We start from the raw sequence: 19150 nt of genomic DNA on the forward strand, positions 1-19150 counted from the left end.
GGCCGTCGGCTACCGCTCCACACTCCCCCGTGCCGGGCAGCGGAGGCCCGGGAGAGAGTCGAGGGTGGAGACTCGGGTCTCTTGAGCAGACGGCGGTGATGGTCAACCACTTCCAGATTTTTTCCCAAGAAAACTCCGTGGATCCACCACCAGTACGACTGCAGATGGAAAACGGGCCGCTCTGGGAGAGATTTGTCCGTGGTGTCGCTCTGGGTCGGAAACGACTCGACGCCGTAAGACAACTGTGGCTTAGTGGACAGAGTATGGGCTTGGGAGTCAGAGGACAGGGGTTCTAATTATTATTATTATTATTACTATGGTATTTGTTAAGCGCTTACTATGTGCCAGGAACCGTACTGAGCAATGGGATGGGTACAATAATAACCATAATGATGGTATTTGTTAAGCATTTACTATGTGCCAAGCACTGTTCCAAGTGCTGGGAGAGATACAGGCTTATCAGGTTGTCCCGCGTGGGGCTCACGGTCTTCTTCTTAGAGAAGCAGCGTGGTTCAGTGGAAGGAGCCCGGGTTTGGGAGTCAGAGGTCATGAGTTCGATTTCCGGCTCCGCCACTTGTGAGCCGCGTGACTGTGGGCAAGTCACTGAACTTCTCTGTGCCTCAGTTAATCAAATGGGGATTAAGTGGGAGCCTCGCGTGGGACAACCTGATTCCCCTCTATCTACCCCAGCGCTTAGAACAGTGTTCTGCACATAGTAAGCGCTTAACAAATACCAACATTATTATTCTTATTCTCCATTTACCAGATGAGGGAACTGAGGCCCAGAGAGTGAAGTGACTTGCCCGAGGTCACCCAGCAGACAAGCGGTGGAGCCGGGATTAGAACCCACAACTTTTTGACTAGCATCCCTGTGTTCTATCCTCTCTGCCATGCTGCTTCCCAATCTGCTTCCCATTCTGCTTCTAAACCCGGCAAGCAATCTAACTCCTCTCTGCCTCAGTTACCTCATCTGGAAAATGGGGATGAATAATAAGAATAATCATGTTGGTCTTTGTTACGCGCTTACTATGTGCAGAGCCCTGTTCTAAGCGCCGGGGGAGATAGCGGGTCATCGGGTTGTCCCACGTGAGGCTCACAGTTAATCCCCATTTTCCCTTATCTGGAAAATGGGGAAGAAGACTGGGAGCCCCAAACAGATTGCCTTGTAGCTACCCCAGTGCTTAGAACAGTGCTTGGCACATAGTAAGCACCTAACGAATACCACAATTACTATCATTATTATTAGCGGGTGCAGAGCACTGTAAGCCGGCGATTAGACCGTAAGCCCGTCAAAGGGCAGGGACTGTCTCTGTTACCAATTTGTAATAATAATAATAATAATAATGTTGGTATTCGTTAAGCGCTTACTATGTGCCGAGCACTGTTCTAAGCGCTGGGGTAGACATAGGGGAATCAGGTTGTCCCACGTGGGGCTCACAGTCTTAATCCCCATTTTACAGATGAGGGAACTGAGGCACCGAGAAGTTAAGTGACTTGCCCACAGTCACACAGCCGACAAGTGGCAGAGCTGGGATTCCATTTGTCCATTCCAAGCGCTTAGTACAGTGCTCTGCACATAGTAAGCGCTCAATAAATACTATTGAATGAATGAACTGAATGTCTGGGAGAGGACAACTATAAATAGACACAATCCCTGCCCACAACGAGCTCACAGTCTAAGCGCCGGGAGGTTCTCATGACCTGTGGGGAACTTACCCAATTTGCTCCCTTTGTTCTTCCCCCCTCTCAGCCCCACTTATGACCAGGTCTGTCCTTTCATTTATTTCGATTCACATCTGTCTCCCGCCCTCAGACTGTAAGCTCGTAGTGGGCAGAGAACGTCACGGGGTATTGTTGTGGTGTCCTTTCCCAAGTGCTTAGGACAGTGCTCTGCACAGAGTAAGCGCTCAGTAAATCAGATTGAATTGAACGTTTGGCTGGACCGGGTCAGAGGCGGGACAGATGGACGCAGGAGTGACCAAGAACCTCCTCATGGGAGGCAGCCGGACCCAGGGTATACAGCACCACCCCAGCGCTTAGAGCAGTGCTTGACACATAGTGAGCGCTTAAAGATCCCCATCATTAGCAGCCTGGCTTAGTGGAAAGAGCGTGGGCTTGAGAGTCAGAGGACATAGGTTCTAATCCCAGCTCTGCCACTTGTCTACTCTGTGACGTTGGGCAAGCAATTTAACTCCTCTCTGCCTCAGTTACCTCATCTGGAAAATGGGGATGAATAATAATAATAACAATGTTGGTATTTGTTAAGCGCTTACTATGTGCCGAGCACTGTTCTAAGCGCTGGGGGAGATAGAGGGTCATCAGGTGAGGCTCACAGTTAATCCCCATTTTACAGACGAGGTAACTGAGGCACAGAGAAGCGGAGCGACTCGCCCACAGTCACACAGCTGACAAGCCGCAGAGCCGGGAGTCGAACTCATGACCTCTGACTCCGAAGCCCAGGCTCTTTCCACTGAGCCAGCCCCATGTGGGACAACCTGATGACCTTGTATCTAACCCAGCGCTTAGAACAGTGCTTGGCCCATAGTAAGCACTTAATAAATACCATTATTATTACTATCATTGTTATCATTATTATTGGGACCCCTCTCCATCTCCAGGTGGAAAGTGGGAGGAGAGAAGTGGGAGGTGAAAGGTGGGAGTAGAGAATGGGAACTAGGGGTAGAAACAGTGTGGCTCAGTGGAAAGAGCCTGGGATTTGGAGTCAGAGGTTATGGGTTCGACTCCCGGCTCTGCCACCTGTCAGCTGGGTGACTGTGGGCGAGTCGCTTCACTTCTCTATTCCTCAGTTCCCTCATCTGTAAAATGGGGATGAAGACTGTGAGCCTCACGTGGGACAACCTGATTGCCCTGTATCTACCCCAGCGCTTATAACAGTGCTCTGCACACAGTAAGCGCTTAACAAATACCAACATCGATTAGACTGTAAGCCCGTCAAATGGCAGGGACTGTCTCTATCTGTTGCCTACTTGTTCATTCCAAGCGCTTAGTACAGTGCTCTGCACATAGTAAGCGCTCAATAAATACTACTGAATGAAAGAGAGAGGCAGGAGGTGGAAGGTGGGAGAAGAAAAATGGGAGGTGGAAGGTGGGAGAAGAGAAGTGGGAGGTGGGCGTAGAAAGAGGGAGGCAGGAGGTGGAAGGTGGAGAAGAGAAGTGGGAGAGAGGTGAGAGGAGAGAAAATTGGAAGGAGGAAGGTGGGAGGAGAGAAAATTGGGAGGAGGAAGGTGGGAGGAGGGAAGTGACAGATAGGCATAGAAATGGGAGGAGAAAAGTGGGAAGTGGAAAGTGGGAGGAGAGAAGTGAGAGGTACGGGTAGAAAGAGAGAGGGATGAGGTGGAAGGAGGGAGGAGAGAAGCGGGAGGTAGGTCTAGAGAGAGGTGGGTGGAGATAAAATTGGGAGGAGGAAGGTGGGAGGAGATAAAATTGGGAGGAAGAAGGTGAGAGGAGAAAAGTGACAGGTAGGCGTAGAGATAGAGGAGAAAAGTGGGAAACGGAAGGTGGGAGGAGAGAAGTGAGATGTAGGCGTAGGAAGAGAGAGAGGGACGAGGTGGAAGGCAGGAGGAGAAAAGTGGGAAGTGAAAGGTGCGAGAGAAAGGTGGGAGGAAAAAAGGGGCAGGTGTAGAGAGAGGTGGGAGAAAAGAAAAGCAGAGGAGAAAAGTGGGAAGTGGAAGGTGGGAAAGAAGTGAGAGGTGCGTGTAGGAAGAGAAAGGGATGAGATGGAATGTGGGAAGAGAAAAGTGGAAGGCAGGTCTAGAGAGGTTAACTCGTCCCTCTAGACTGTAAACTTGTTGTGGACAGGGAATGTGTCTGCTTCTTGTTGTACTGTCCTCTCCCAGCACTCAGTACAGTGCTCTGCACACAGTAAGGGCTCAATAAATACGACTGAACGAAAGAATGAAAAGGTGGGAGGAAAAGAAGTGGGAGGCGGAGGGCGGGAGGAGAGGGTGGGAGGTGAGCAAAGAAAGGAGAGATGAAGGAGGTGGAAGGGGAGAGGAGAAAAATGGGAAGTGGAAGGTGAGAGGAGAGCGTGGGAGGAAGGCGTGGAAAGAGAGAGGCAGGAGGTAGAAGGGGAGAGGAGAAAAGCGGGAAATCGCGGAAGCGAGGAAGGGGAGGAAGGGGAGGAAGGTGGGAGGAGAGAAGGGGAAGGCAGGAGCTGGAAGAGGGGGGAGGCAAGACATGAGAAGAAGCAGTGTGGCCTAGTGCGTACAGCGCAAGCCTGGGAGTCAGAAGGACCCGGGTTCTAATCCTGGCTCTTCCATTAGTCAATCGTATTTATGGAGCACTTACTGTGGGCAGAGCACTGTACTAAGCGCTTGGGAGAGGACACTACAACAATGTAACAGACACCATCTCTTCACTTCTCCAGGCCTCAGTTCCCTCATCTGTAAAATGGGGGTTGACAGGGAGCCTCACGTGGGACGACCCGATTCCCCTGTATCTCCCCCGGCGCTTAGAACGGTGCTCTGCACGTAGTAAGCGCTTAACAGATACCAACAGTATCATTATTTCTCTCCAGACTTCTTGAGCGAGTTGTTTCTAACCCGCTGTCTCCACTTCCCCTCCTCCAATTCTCTCCTAGACCCCCTCCGATCTGGCTCCTACCCCCTCCACTCCATAGAAACAATTCTCTCTCGGGACCTTATCACCCTATTTATTTTGATAATGAGGTGTCCATTCCCTTGATTCTATTTATCGTGATGATGTTGTGTTGATTATGTCCGTCCGCCTCCCCCGATTAGGGATGGTCTCTCTCTGTTGCCGAATTGTCCATTCCAAGCGCTCAGTACAGTGCTCTGCACATAGTAAGCGCTCAATAAATACAATTGAATGAATGAATATCCTTTATTTATTTATTTCTATCAATGTCCGTCTCCCCCCAGCCTGTGAGCTTGTTGTGGGCAGGGAATGCCACTGTTTATTGTTGTGTTGAACTTTCCCAAATGCTTAGTACAGTGCTCTGCACACAATAAGCGCTCCATAAAATCGACTGACTAACGGTATTTGTTAAGTGTTTACTGTGTGCCCAGAACCATATTAAGTACGCGACATTTATTTACACTGTCTCCCCGTAGTATGTGCTTAATACCATAATTATTGTAACTATTAGACTGTCAGCTCGTTGTGGGCAGGGAATTGTCTGTTGTATTGTTATATTGGACTCTCCTCAGGACTCAGACCAGTGCTCTCCACAAAGTAAGTGCTCGATAAATACCACTGACTGACCAACTATAAGTATTTGTTATTATTATTATTATTAGTACGGTATTGTTAAGTACTTCCTATGTGCCAGGCACTCTACTAAGCGCTGGGGTGGATACAAGCAACTCAGGTTGGACATAGTCCCTGTCCCACATGGGGTTCCCAGTCTCAATGCCCATTTTCCAGATGAGGGAACTGAGGCCCAGAGAATAATAATGTTGGTATTTGTTAAGCGCTTACTACGAGCAGAGCACCGTTCTAAGCGCTGGGGGAGATACAGGGTCATCAGCTTGTCCCACGTGGGGCTCACAGTTAATGCCCATTTTACAGATGAGGGAACTGAGGCCCAGAGAAGTGAAGTGACTCGCCCACAGTCACACAGCTGACAAGTGGCAGATCCGGGGCTCGAACCCATGACCTCTGACTCCCAAGCCCGGGCTCTGTCCACTGAGCCACGCTGAAGTGAAGTGAGCTGCCCAAGGTCATAAAGCAGACAAGTGGCAGAACCGGGATTAGAACTCCTGACCTTCTCTCTATCCACTCTATCCACTACACCAGGCTGCTTCTCGAAGAGCTGACTGTGTGTCAGGCACTGTACTGTGCCACCCATTATTCATTTATTATTATTATTGTTATTATTAATGACCACCTCCCCATAGTAAGCGCTTAACAGTTACCATAATCCTTATAATTATTAGACTGTCAGCTCACTGTAGGCAGGGAACGTGTCTGTTCTATTGCTAATACTAATTAATTATTAATTATGGTATCTGTTAAGCGCTTACTATGTGCCGAGCGCTGTTCTAAGCTCTGGGGTAGAGAGAAGGTCATCGGGTTGTCCCACATAGGGCTCACAGTCTTCATCCCCATTTTACAGAGGAGGGAACTGAGGCACTGAGAAGTTAAGTGAGTTGTCCAAGGTGACACAGCAGACAAGTGGCAGAGCGGGATTAGAACCCACGTCCACTGACTCCCAAGCCAAGCCGCTTTCCACTTAGCCATGCCGCTTCCTAGTTAATAGCTGTATTGTGCTCTCCCCAGCGCTCTGTCCAGGGCTCTGCACACAGTAAGTGCTCCCCAACTGGGATCGACCGACTGACTAAGGGTATTTGTAGGGGAAGCAGGGTGGCTCAGTGGAAAAAGCCTGGGCTTCGGAGTCAGAGGTCATGAGTTCGACTCCCGGCTCCGCCACTTGTCAGCTGTGGGACTGTGGGCGAGTCACTTCACTTCTCTGGGCCTCAGTTACCTCATCTGTAAAATTCCCCCGATTAGACCGTAAGCCCGTCAAAGGGCAGGGACTGTCTCTGTTGCCGACTTGTCCATTCCGAGCGCTTAGTCCAGTGCTCTGCACATAGTAAGCGCTCAATAAATACTATTGAACGAATGAATGAATAAGTCAGAGGTCGTGGGCTCCAATCCCGGCTCCGCCACTTGTCAGCTGTGTGACTTTGGGCGAGTCACTACACTGTACGTCAGGGACCTCATCTGGAAAATGGGGATGAAGACTGTGAGCCCCACGTGGGACAACCTGATGACCTTGTATCTCCCCCCAGGACTTAGAACAGTGCTTGGCACACAGTAAGCGCTTAACAAATGCCTTTATCATTATTATTATGACGTACTGCCCGTCCGGCTGAGCGAGCGAGGCGGGTGTCTGCGGGGGTGCCCAGCCGTGGAGAGGAGGGGGTTCTTACCTCCGCTGCAGGGGCGGCTGGAATGAGAGAGGAGGCTGAGCCGCTTCTCCAGCTGCAAGGTCTCGTGGGCCATTCTCTCCTCCGCCGACGTCGGGTCCACATCTGTGAGGATGGAGCACCGAACCCACACCGTCAAAATGTGGACAGCGCGTCCACCTCCCCCAGGGCCTCCCTGCCGCCCCCGAGAAAACCCCTGTGAGGTCAACGAGGGCAGAGGGAAGAGCGGGTTTACAGTAATAATGATTAATAATAATAATAACAATGTTGGTATTTGTTAAGCGCTTACTACGTACAGAGCACTGTTCTAAGCGCTGGGGTAGACACAGGGGAATCAGGTTGTCCCACGTGGGGCTCACAGTCTTCATTCCCATTTTACAGATGAGGGAACTGAGGCACAGAGAAGTGAAGTGACTCGCCCACAGTCACACAGCTAAGTGGCAGAGCCGGGATTTGAACTCATGACCTCTGACTCCAAAGCCCGTGCTCTTTCCACTGAGCCACGCCGCTTACGATGTGCCAGGCACTGTTCTAGGAGCTGGGCTGGATACAAGTCCATCAGGTTGTCCCACGTGGGGCTCACAGTCTTCATCCCCATTTGACAGATGAGAGAACTGAGGCAGAGACGTTAAGCGACTTGCCCAAAGTCACACAGCTGATGAGTGGCAGGGGCGGGATTAGAACCCACAACCTCTGACTCCAAAGCGGGGGTTCTTGCCACTAAGTCATGCTGCTTCTCTTTGCCAGGCACTGTACTAAGCAAGCAATCACGGTGGACACGGAAAGCTCGGTGTGGGCAGGGATTGTCTCTCTTTATTGCTGAATTGTACTTTCCAAGCGCTTAGTACAGTGCTCCGCACACAGCGTGCGCTCAATAAATACAAGTGAATGAATGAATGAGGCTCACGGTCTCAATCCCCATTTTCCAGATGAGGCAACTGAAGCTCATAGAAGTGAAGCGACTGGCCCAGGGTCACACAGCAGACAAGTGGCGGAGTCGGGATTAGAACCCAGGTCCTCTGACCTCCCAGGCCCAGACTCTTCCCACTAAGCCCCGCTACTTCCAGATAATTCAACAGAGAAGAACATGATGATGAGGAAAAAGCGGGCTTTTTTTAACATGAATTTTTCAGATTGGCCAATGTGAGGGAACAGCTAATTACCTTGGAACAACCCTGTACTTGGCACAGTGCTTAGCACACGAATAGGTAAGCAGCCTAGTGGATGGAGCCCGGATCTGCAAGTCAGAAGGACCTGGGTTCTAATCCTAGCTCCACCACTGGTCTGCTGTGTGACCTTGGGCAAGTCACTTCACTTCTCTTGGCTTCAGTTACCTCATCTGGAAAATGGGGATTAAGTCGGTGGATCCCACGTGGCCTCCAACCCAACTTCCTTGTATCTAACCTCAGCGTTTAGAACAGTGCCTGGCACATGGTAAGCACTTAGCAAATGCAACTATCATCATCACGGGAAGCAGCGTGGCTTAGTGGAAAGAGCTCAGGCTCGGGAGTCAGAGGTCATGGGTTCTAATCCCGGCTCTGCCACTTATCAGCTGGGTGACTTCGGGCAAGTCACTTCACTTCTCTGGGCCTCAGTTATCTCTTCTGCAAAATGGAAATTAAAACTGTGAGCCTCCTGTGGGACAATCTCATTACCTCCTATCTACCGCAGCACTTAGAACGGTGCTGGGATAGAGAGAGGATAATCAGGCCCCACATGAGGCTCGCAGTCCCGACACGGGGCAGGGCAATCATCGAATCTCCATTTTGCGGGTGAGAACTGAGGTACAGAGAGGTTCAATGACTGGCCTCAGTTTCCTCATCTGTAAAATCAGGATTATATACCTGTTCTCCCTCCCACTTACCCGGTGAGCCCCAAGTGGGACAGGGATGGTGTCCACGATCAGTTATCCCAGGGCTCATCACAGAACTTAATAAATAGTAAGAGTCTACAGAACACCACTTTTTATTATTATTATTACTGTGCCGTCAAGTCGTTTCCAATTCATAGCGACTCCGTGGATAGACTTTCTCCAGAACGTCACGTCCTCTGCCATAATCCGCAACCTAACGGTTCTTCCGTTCTCATTGTCGAGGTCTCTGTCGAGCTGCCGACCTATCTGCCTCTTCCACCTTTTCCCTGGACTTTTCCTAGCATTACTGTCTTCAGAGAATCTGTCCTCCCGATGAGATTAGACCGTAAGCCCATCAGTGGGCAGGGATCGTCTCTATCCGTTGCCGAACTGTCCATTCCAAGTGCTCAGAAGAGTGCTCTGCACATAGTAAGCGCTCAATAAATACTGTTGAATGAATGAATGTGTCCAAAATCTGCTCCTCTAAGTCTAGTCATTTGGCCTTCCAGAGACCACTTGGGTTTAATTTGTTTCAAAATCCATTGGTTTGCTTTTGGGGGCGTCCATCGTATTCGCGAAATCCTTTTCCAGCACCACATTTCAAAAGAATCGATGTACCACTATTATTATTAATATCTGTTCTATTATAATAATATGTAAATGAATTAATAATATAACCATGTAATATCATCTTTTAGACCGTGAGCCCGTTGTTGGGCGAGGATTGTCTCTATCTGTTGCTGAATTGTACATTCCAAGCACTTAGTACAGTGCTCTGCACACAGTAAGCGCTCGACACGATTGAATGAATTACATTATTATTATGATCATGGCTCCTGTAGGAAACTGTCCTGTGTCTAAAGTATCTTCCAATCAGCACTCCATCTTCATGGATTTCAATTGCATCTGTTGAGCGCTTACTGCGCGCAAAGCACTGTACTAAGCGCTTGGGAGAGGACGATAATAATAATAATGACGTTGGCATTTGTTAAGCGCTTACTAGGTGCCGAGCACTGTTCTAAGCCCTGGGGGAGATACAGGGTCATCAGGTCGTCCCACGTGAGGCTCACAGTGAATCCCCATTTTCCAGATGAGGTCACTGAGGCCCAGAGAAGTGAAGTGACTCGCCCACAGTCCCCCAGCTGACAAGTGGCAGAGCCGGGAGTCGAACTCATGACCTCCGACTCCCAAGCCCGGGCTCTTTCCGCTGAGCCACGCCGCTTCTCTAACAACAACAACCGGCACATCCCTGCCCACGACGAGCTCACGGTCTGGAGGGATGGATCGCAAGCGCTAGCCACGACGGCACAACACAGCAGTAAACTGTATCCTAAGTACTGTGGTATTGGTTGAGCGTTCGCTAGGTGCCAAGCACTGCTCTAAGCACTGAGGTAGATGGGGGTTGATAAGACCCCACGGTCTAAGCAGGAGGGAGACAGGTATTGAATTCCCCCTGGTGCAGATGAGGGAACTGAGGCAGAGAGAAGTGAAGTGATTTCCCCAAGGCACGCAGCAGACAAGCGGCGGAGGCGGGATTAGAACCCACGACCTCCTGACTTCCGGGCCTGTGCTCTAGCCACTGGGCCGCACTGCTTCCCTGCAAGTCGAAAATCAGAATGGTCCCTACCGAAACACAGGACTCCTAATGGATGAGTCTCTTGGGCATCATACATTCACTCAGTGGCATTTATTGAGCATTTACTGGGTGCAGAGCACCGTATTAAGTGATTGGAAGTGTACAGCGTGGCTTAGTGGAAAGAGCCTGGGCTTTGGTTCGAATCCCGACTCTGCTACTTGTCAGCCGTGTGACTGTGGGCGAGTCACTTCACTTCTCTGGGCCTCAGTGACCTCATCTATAAAACGGGGATTAACCGTGAGCCTCACGTGGGACGACCCGATGACCCCGTATCTCCCCCGGCGCTTAGAACGGTGCTCGGCACCTAGTGAGCGCTTAACAGATACCAACATTATCATTACAATATAAAAATGAAAAGTCCCATTCCCTTCCCACAAAGAGCTCGCAGTCTAGAGCGTGTCTCTCAGGTCTCTCCCTCTTTCCGGCGCTTAGAACAGTGCTTGGCACATAGTAAGCGCTCAACAAATGCCATCAGTATTAAAACCAGCTCCCAAATGTGCCCGCTGGAGAAGCGGTGGGTTCGTTTTCCAGCTCTGCGCTTGGGCAGGAGGGAAGCTGCGGGTTCCGGGGAGCCGCAGGAGTTCAATCTCTCCCTCAGCCTTGGCTCCGGCCTGGTCTGTACTTCACTCTGCCGCCCGGTTCATTTTCTAAGAAAACGTTCTGAACGTGTCACCCCGCTCCTCAAAGATCTCCAGCCCATCGACCTTCATATCCAACAGAAACTCCTCACTGTTGGCTTCAGAGCCGTCCATCCCCTGACCCCCTCCTCCCTCCCCTCTCTCCTCCTCCATCCCGACCCGCACACTCCCCTCCTCCGCCGCTGCTAATAATAATAATAATGATGATGGTATCTGTTAAGCGCTTACTATGTGCAGGGCGCTGTTCTAAGCACTGGGAGGGATACAAGGCGATCAGGTTGTCCCACGTGGGGCTCACAGTCTTCAGCCCCATTTTCCAGATGAGGTAACTGAGGCACAGCCCAAAGTCACACGGCTGACAGGCCGCAGAGCCGGGATTAGAACCCATGACCTCTGACTCCCAAGGCCGGGCTCTATCCACTGAGCCACGCTGCTTCTCACTCACCTCCTCCCTGGGCCTCCTTCTCGCCCGTCCCGCCATCGACCCCTGGCCCACGTCCTACCTCTGGCCCGGGACGGCCCTCCCTCCTCACATCCGCCGAACTACCTCTCTTCCCCCTCTTCAAAGCCCTACTGAGCGGTCACCTCCTCCAGGACGCCTTCCCACACTGAGCCGCCCTCTTCCTCAGCTCCCCCTCCCTTAGAGAAGCAGCGTGGCTCAGTGGAGAGAGCACGGGCTTTGGAGTCAGGGCTCATGAGTTCGAATCCCGGCTCTGCCACTTGTCGGCTGTGTGACTGTGGGCAAGTCACTTCACTTCTCTGGGCCTCAGTTCCCTCATCTGTAAAATGGGGATGAACACCGTGAGCCCCACGTGGGACGACCTGATTCCCCTGTGTCTACCCCAGCGCTTAGAACAGTGCTCGGCACATAGTAAGCGCTTAACAAATACCAACATTATTATTATTCTGCGTCACCCAGACTTTCCCCCTTTGCTTTTCCCCCCGTCCCAGCCCCCCATCACTGATGCGTCTATCTGTCATTTCATTTACCTGCACTGTTGTCTGTCTCCCCTCCTAGGACTGTCAGCTTCTTGGGGGCGGGGAAGTTAACTGTTTCTTCTCTTGTACTTTGCCAAGCGCTTAGTAATAATAATGATGGTATCTGTTAAGCGCTTACTATGTGCAAAGCACTGTTCTAAGCGCTGGGGGATACAAGGTGATCAGGTGGTCCCACGTGGGGCTCACAATCAATCTCCATTTTCCAGATGAGGTCACTGAGGCCCAGAGAAGAAGTGACTTGCCCAAAGTCACACAGCTGACAAGCGGCGGAGTCGGGATTAGAACCCACGACCTCTGACTCCCAAGCCCGGGCTCTTTCCTCTGAGCCACGCTGCTTCTACAGTGCTGTGAGCCCGTTGTCGGGCCGGGATTACCTCTGTTTTTGCGCTGAATTTTACTTTCCAAGCGCTTAGAACAGTGCTCTGCCCACAGTAAGCGCTCAATAAATACGATTGAATGAATGAATAAATGCTTAATAAATAGGATTGATTGAACGAATGAATGAAGGGGGGGGGTCCTGCAGGTGAGGGAGGCCCTCGAGCCTCCAGCAGGGGGCGCCACTGCACCGTCCTACCCCGTCCAATGCGGGCCAAGGAAAGGGAGAAAATGGGATTATTCAATCAATCCTATTTATTGAGCGCTTCCTGGCCGCAGAGCGCTGTACTAAACGCTTGGGAGACAACAATATAAACGACAGACAGACACATTCCCTGCCCACAATGACCTCACGGTCTAGAGGCAGTTGGGCTCAAGTGGAAAGAGGCCGGGCTTGGGAGTCGGAGGTCGTGGGTTCTAATCCCGGCTCTGCCACTTGTCTGCTGTGTGACTTTGGGCAAGTCACTTCGCTTCTCCGGAACTCAGTGACCTCCTCTGGAAAATGGGGATGAAGCCTGGGAGCCCCACGTGGGACAACCTGACTACCTTGTATCTCCTCCAGTGCTTGGCACATAGTAAGCGCTTCACACCATCATTATCATTATTAAAATGGGGATGAAGCCTGTGAGCCCCACGTGGGACAACGTGATGACCTTGTATCCCCCCCAGAGCTTAGAACAGTGCTTGGCACGTAGTAAGCGCTTAACAAATACCATCATTATTATTATTAAAAAGAGGATGAAGCCTGTGAGCCCCACGTGGGACAACCTGATGACCTTGTATCTCCCCCAGCGCTTAGAACAGTGCTTGGCACGTAGTAAGCGCTTAACAAATGCCATCATTATAGGGGGAGACAGACATCACTCTAATCCGACAGACGATGACTCTCCCCCACCTTCAAAGCTTTACTGAAGGCCCATCTCCTCCGAGAGGCCTTCCCTGACTAAGCCCCACTTTTCCTCATCTCCCACTCCCTTCTGCGTCGCCCTGACTTTGTCCCTTTGCTCCTCCCCCCTCTCCCTGCCCACTTTTGTCCAGATCTGTCATTTTATTTACTTCTTTTGATGTCTGTCTCCCCCATTCTAGATCGTGAGCTCATTGTGGGCGGGGATTGTCACTGTTTACTGTTGTAAAAATAACTGTACTTATTAAGCGCTTACTATGTGCCTTGAACTGTACTTAGCGCTGGGGAGGATACAAGCAAATTAGCTTGGACCCAGTCCCTGTCCCATATGGGGCTCACAGTCTCAATCCCCATTTGACAGATGAGGTAACTGAGGTATAGAGAAGTGACTTGCCCTGTACTTTCCCAAGTGCTTAGCACAGTGCTCTGCACGTAGCAAGTGCTCAATACAACTGAATGAACGAACAAATAAATAGGTAAATTGAGAAGCAGCATGGTTTAGTGGAAAGAGCCCAGGCTTGGGAGTCATTCATTCAATAGTATTGATTGAGTGCTTACTATGTGCAGAGCACTGTACTAAGCGCTTGGAATGAACAAGTCGGCAACAGATAGAGACGGTCCCTGCCGTTTGATGGGCTTACGGTTAATTGGGGGAGACGGACAGACAAGAACAAAGGCAATAAATAGAGTCAAGGGGAAGAACATCTCGTAAAAACAATAGTCAGAGGTCGTGGGTTAATAATAATAATAATGTTGGTATTTGTTAAGCGCTTACTATGTGCAGAGCACTGTTCTAAGCGCTGGGGTAGATACAGGGTAATCAGGTCATCCCACGTGGGGCTCACAGTCTTAATCCCCATTTGACAGATGAGGTAACTGAGGCACAGAGAAGTGAAGTGACTTGCCCACAGTCACCCAGCTGCCAAGTGGCAGAGCCGGGATTCGAACCCATGACCTCTGACTCCCAAGCCGGGGCTCTTTCCACTGAGCCACGCTGCTTCTCTAATCCCGGCTCCGCCACTCGTCAGCTGCGTGACTTTGAGCAAGCCCCGTCACTCCTCCGGGCCTCAGTTACCTCATCTTAAAATGGGGATTAATAATAATGTTGGTATTTGTTAAGCACTTACTATGTGCAGAGCACTTTTCTAAGCGCTGGGGTAGATACAGGGTAATCAGGTCGTCCCACGTGAGGCTCACAGTCTTACTCCCCATTTTACAGATGAGGTCACTGAGGCACCGAGAAGCGAAGCGACTCGCCCACAGTCACCCAGCTGACGAGTGGCAGAGCCGGGATTCGAACCCACGATCTCTGACTCCCGAGCCTGGGCTCTTTCCACTGAGCCACGCTGCTTCTCGTGGATTAAGGCTGTGTGGCCCACATGGGACAACCTGATCACCTTCTATCTACCCCTGCACTTAGAACAGTGCTTGGCCCATAGTAAGCACCCAAACTCCGTAACGATAATAATAATAAATACGATTGACCAACTGACGGGCATTCCCCCACCCGTGCCCTCCACGTGTCGGCAGGAAAACAGCCAGAATCGACGTCCGCCAAGGCCACGGGGACCCTCGTCCCCCTCCCGCAGTGGAATAGGCGGCCTCCTCGGCGGTGGGCCACGGTGGGGGGTGGGGAGGGACCCCCCCCCCGGGGTCCAGAGGGCGGTCTGTGGGGGGCAAGAGGGGACTGGCGTTCACCTGGCAGGGCGGGCCGCAGTCCGAACGGGCCTTTGGTCGGAGAGATGCCTCGGACGATGCAGTCGAACAGGAAGCTGAGCTGCTCGCCGTCCGGGCAGCAGAGGAAGAAGACTCCGGCCCCTGCAAGAGAGCGGCGGGCTGTGGGTCCCGCCACCGGGCCCGCACCAGACCCCCTCCCGGGACCCCACGGCTCTGCCCCACAAGGCCAAGGAAGCCCCGGGCCCACCGGCCCGGTGCCGCCGGGGACTCTCAGACCCCTGGGTCTGAGAAGCAGCGTGGCTCAGTGGAAAAAGTCAGAGGTCATGGGTTCGAATCCCGGCTCTGCCACTTGGCAGCTGGGTGACTGTGGGCAAGTCACTTAATTTCTCTGTGCCTCAGTTCCCTCATCTGGAAAATGGGGATTAACTGTGAGCCTCACGGGGGACAACCTGATTACCCTCTATCTACCCCAGCGCTTAGAACAGTGCTCTGCACATAGTAAGCGCTTAACAAATGCCAACATTACACCCTGGGCTGGCCCTCTGGCTCCGGGGTCTTGCCCGCTGACCCCTGCCCTTCTCACGACCCGACACCCCACCCGACCCTAGTTCCCCCGCGAGACCTTGGCATACCGAGAAGCAGTGCGGCCTAGTGGATAGGGCCTGGGCCCGGGAACCAGAAGGACCTGGCTTCTAATGCCAATCTAATGGGATCATCTATTTATTTTATTTTTTTAATTTTATTAATCTGTATCTATCTATAATTCGATTTATCTATGTTGATGCCATTGATGCCTGCCTACTTGTTTTGCTGCCTGTCTCCCCCTTCTAGACTGTGAGCCCGTCGTCGGGCAGGGATTGTCTCCATCTGTTGCCGAACTGTCCTTTCCAAGTGCTTAGTACAGTGCTCGGCACACAGTAAGCGCTCAATATATATAACGATGAATGATTGAATCGTCTCTATTTGTTGCCAAATTTTACTTTCATTCATTCAGTAGTATTTATTGAGCGCTTACTATGTGCAGAGCCCTTAGTCCAAGCGCTTAGTACAGTCCTCTGCACACAGTAAGCACTCAATAAATACGATTGGATGAATGAATGGATATTGCAGGCTCCGCCACTTGTCCGCTGGGTGACTTTGGGCAAGTCACTTCTGCTCTATGCCTCAGTTGCCTCATCTGGAAAATGAGGATTAAGTGGGACATGGACTGTGACCAACCTTGTATCTACCCCAGGGCTTAGAACAGTGCCTGACACGTAGAAAGTAATAATTACGGGATTTGTTAAGCGCTCACTATGTGCCGGCCACTGCGTTAAGTGCTGGGTGCCTAAAAAACACCATAAAAAAAACACAGGGGTTGACAATAACAGAGGCCCACAGAGGTGAAGTGACTTATCCAAGGTCACTCAGCAGCTCAGGGGAAAGAGAGGGAGCCAGAACCCAGGGCTTGTAACTTCTAAGCTCAGACTTCTCCCCCGGGTCCTACCGGGTTCTGCTACCTCAATTAATCAATCAATCAGTCAATCAGTGGTAGCTGTCAATCTGTCAAGCACCGTTCTAAGTGCTGGGGTAGATACAATGTCATCAGCATCGAGAAGCAGTGTGGCTCAATGGAAAGAGCACGGGCTTTGGAGTCAGAGATCATGGGTTCGAATCCCGGCTCTGCCACTTGTCAGCTGTGTGACTGGGGGCAAGTCACTTCACTTCTCTGGGCCTCAGTCCCTCATCTGTAAAATGGGGATTAACTGCGAGCCTCACGTGGGACAACCTGATGACCCTGTATCTCCCCCAGCGCTTAGAACAGTGCTCTGCAAAGAGTAAGCGCTTAACAGATACCAGCATTATTATTTATTATCATCAGGTTGTCCCACGTGGGGCTCACAGTCTTCATCCCCATTTTCCAGATGAGGTAACCGGGGCACAGAGAAGTCAAGTGACTTGCCCAAAGTCGCACAGCTGACACGTGGCGGAGGCAGGATTAGAACCCATGACCTCTGACTTCCAAGCCCGGGCTCTTTCCACTAAGCCACGCTGCTTCTCTATAGCAGAGAAGAGGAAGAGGCAGGAGGAGGAGAAAGAAGACAACCCTTGCTCCTCCCCATTTCTCCCCCCCGCCCCCACCAGGACAGCACTTACCTGTATATTATTATTCATTTATTCATTCAATCATATTTATTGACCGCTTACTCTCTGCAGAGCACTGTACTAAGCGCTTGGAATTCTAATCTCGGCTCTTCAACTCATCTGCTAAGTGGCCTTCGTCGAGTCACTTCATTTCTCTGGGCCTCAGTTCCCTCATCTGAAAATGGGGACGGAGACTGTGAGCCCCGCGTGGGATAACCTGATTATTTTGGATCTGCCCAAGCCCTTAATCGAGTGTTTGGCACATTCATTCATTCAATCACATTTAGTGAGCACTTACTGTGTGCAGAGCACTGTACTAAGCGCATGAAATAATGTTGGTATTTGTTAAGCGCTTACTATGTGCCGAGCACTGTTCTAAGCGCTGGGGTAGACATAGGGGAATCAGGTTGTCCCACGTGGGGCTCACAGTCTTAATCCCCATTTTACAGATGAGGGAACTGAGGCACAGAGAAGTTAAGTGACTCGCCCACAGTCACACAGCCGACAAGTGGCAGAGCTGGGATTCGAACTCATGAGCCCTGACTCCAAAGCCCGTGCTCTTTCCACTGAGCCACGCTCCTTCTCCAACCATCCCTCCCCAACGTCAGGCTCACAGTCTAAAAGGGGAAGACAGACAGCAAGTAGTCAGGTAATATATGTATATATTTGTGCATATTTGTTGCTCTATTAATGATATGTCAATATCTATGATTCCATTCGATTCCGTTGCTGAATTATACCTTCCAAGCCCTCAGTAGGGTGTTCTGCACACAGTAGGCGCTCAATAAATACTATTGAATGAATGAATATTTATCTATTTTGATGGCGTTGGTGCCGGACTACTTGTTTGGTTCTGCTGTCCCCCGTTTTAGACTGAGGGCCCGTCGTTGGGTAGGGATTGTTAATCAGGTGTCCATCCCCTTGATTCTATTGATGGTGATGATATTATCTTGTTTTTGTTTCATTCCGTTTCGCTCTGCCGTCCATCTCCCCCGATTAATAATAATAATAATAATGTTGGTATTTGTTAAGCGCTTACTATGTGCCAAGCACTGTTCTAAGCGCTGGGGTAGATACAAGGTCATCAGGCTGTCCCACGTAGGGCTCAGTCTTCATCCCCATTTTACAGATGAGGTGACCGAGGCACAGAGAAGCGACACGCCCAGGGTCACACAGCTGACAAGCGGCGGAGCGGGGATTAGAACCCATGACCTCTGACTCCTAAGCCCGGGCCCTTACCACTGAGCCACGCTGCCCGTCATCGGGCAGGGACGGTCTCTATCTGTGGCCGAACTGCCCATTCCAAGTGCTTAGTACAGTGCTCTGCACCTGGTAAGCGCTCAATAAATACTACTGAATGAATGCATGAGTGAGTGAATGAAAAGAGGAGGAGGAGGGAGGGGAGGCGGTGGTTCGGGCGTCAGTGCGGCGGGCCCGCTGCCCAGGCTTAGCTGTGAATGAGGGCAGCGGCGGCACCGGGTCTGAGGGCCAGCAGGCCGCTGACGTCGGCGGGGTCGCTCGGTCGCCGGCCGGGGGCCGGGCCCGGCAGGAACCGGCCTCCCAGACCCTCAGCCCGTCCCTGGGCGGGGATTGTCTCCATCTGGTGCCCAATTGTCCATTCCGAGCGCTTAGTACAGTGCTCCGCACCTAGTAGGCCCTCAATAAATACGATTGAATGAATGAATAGCGTTCCAGCTGGAATGCTGAGAGGCTGGGAGCCAGTGTGGCCACGGAGACGGTCCCAGCAGGGCCTGCTCCCCTGGCGGAGCGGGTTCGCGCAAAGAAAGGCGCTTAGAACAGGGCTCTGCGCACAGTAAGCGCTCAATAAGCGCGACTGAACGAATCACCGAATGGAAGGAACGAGAAGCGCTGAGGTCTAGTGGGAAGACTAGGCTAGACTGTGAGCCCGTCACTGGGCAGGAATTGACTCTAGCTGTTGCCAAACTGTAATAATAATAATAATTATAATGTTGGTATGTAAGCGCTTACTATGTGCAGAGCACTGTTCTAAGAGCTGGGGGAGATCCAGGGTCA

The 19150-nt window shown here is 51.3% G+C and overlaps 1 protein-coding gene across 1 annotated transcript in view; it reads right to left on the reverse strand.

Moving 5' to 3' along the window:
- Positions 1–18716, reverse strand: part of LOC114811266 (protein Dok-7) — a 58182-nt gene extending 39466 nt beyond the window's left edge. The window contains exons 1-3 of the mRNA XM_039911982.1: positions 18593–18716; positions 15014–15133; positions 6915–7016 (exon numbers count right to left, since the gene is read on the reverse strand). Coding sequence (XP_039767916.1) covers positions 6915–7016; positions 15014–15133; positions 18593–18716 — 346 coding nt within the window. The remainder of the gene's footprint in view (positions 1–6914; positions 7017–15013; positions 15134–18592) is intronic.
- Positions 18717–19150: the final 434 nt, after the last annotated feature.

The sequence above is a fragment of the Ornithorhynchus anatinus genome, chromosome 4 (assembly GCF_004115215.2).
Source record: "Ornithorhynchus anatinus isolate Pmale09 chromosome 4, mOrnAna1.pri.v4, whole genome shotgun sequence".
Classification (NCBI taxonomy): domain Eukaryota; kingdom Metazoa; phylum Chordata; class Mammalia; order Monotremata; family Ornithorhynchidae; genus Ornithorhynchus; species Ornithorhynchus anatinus.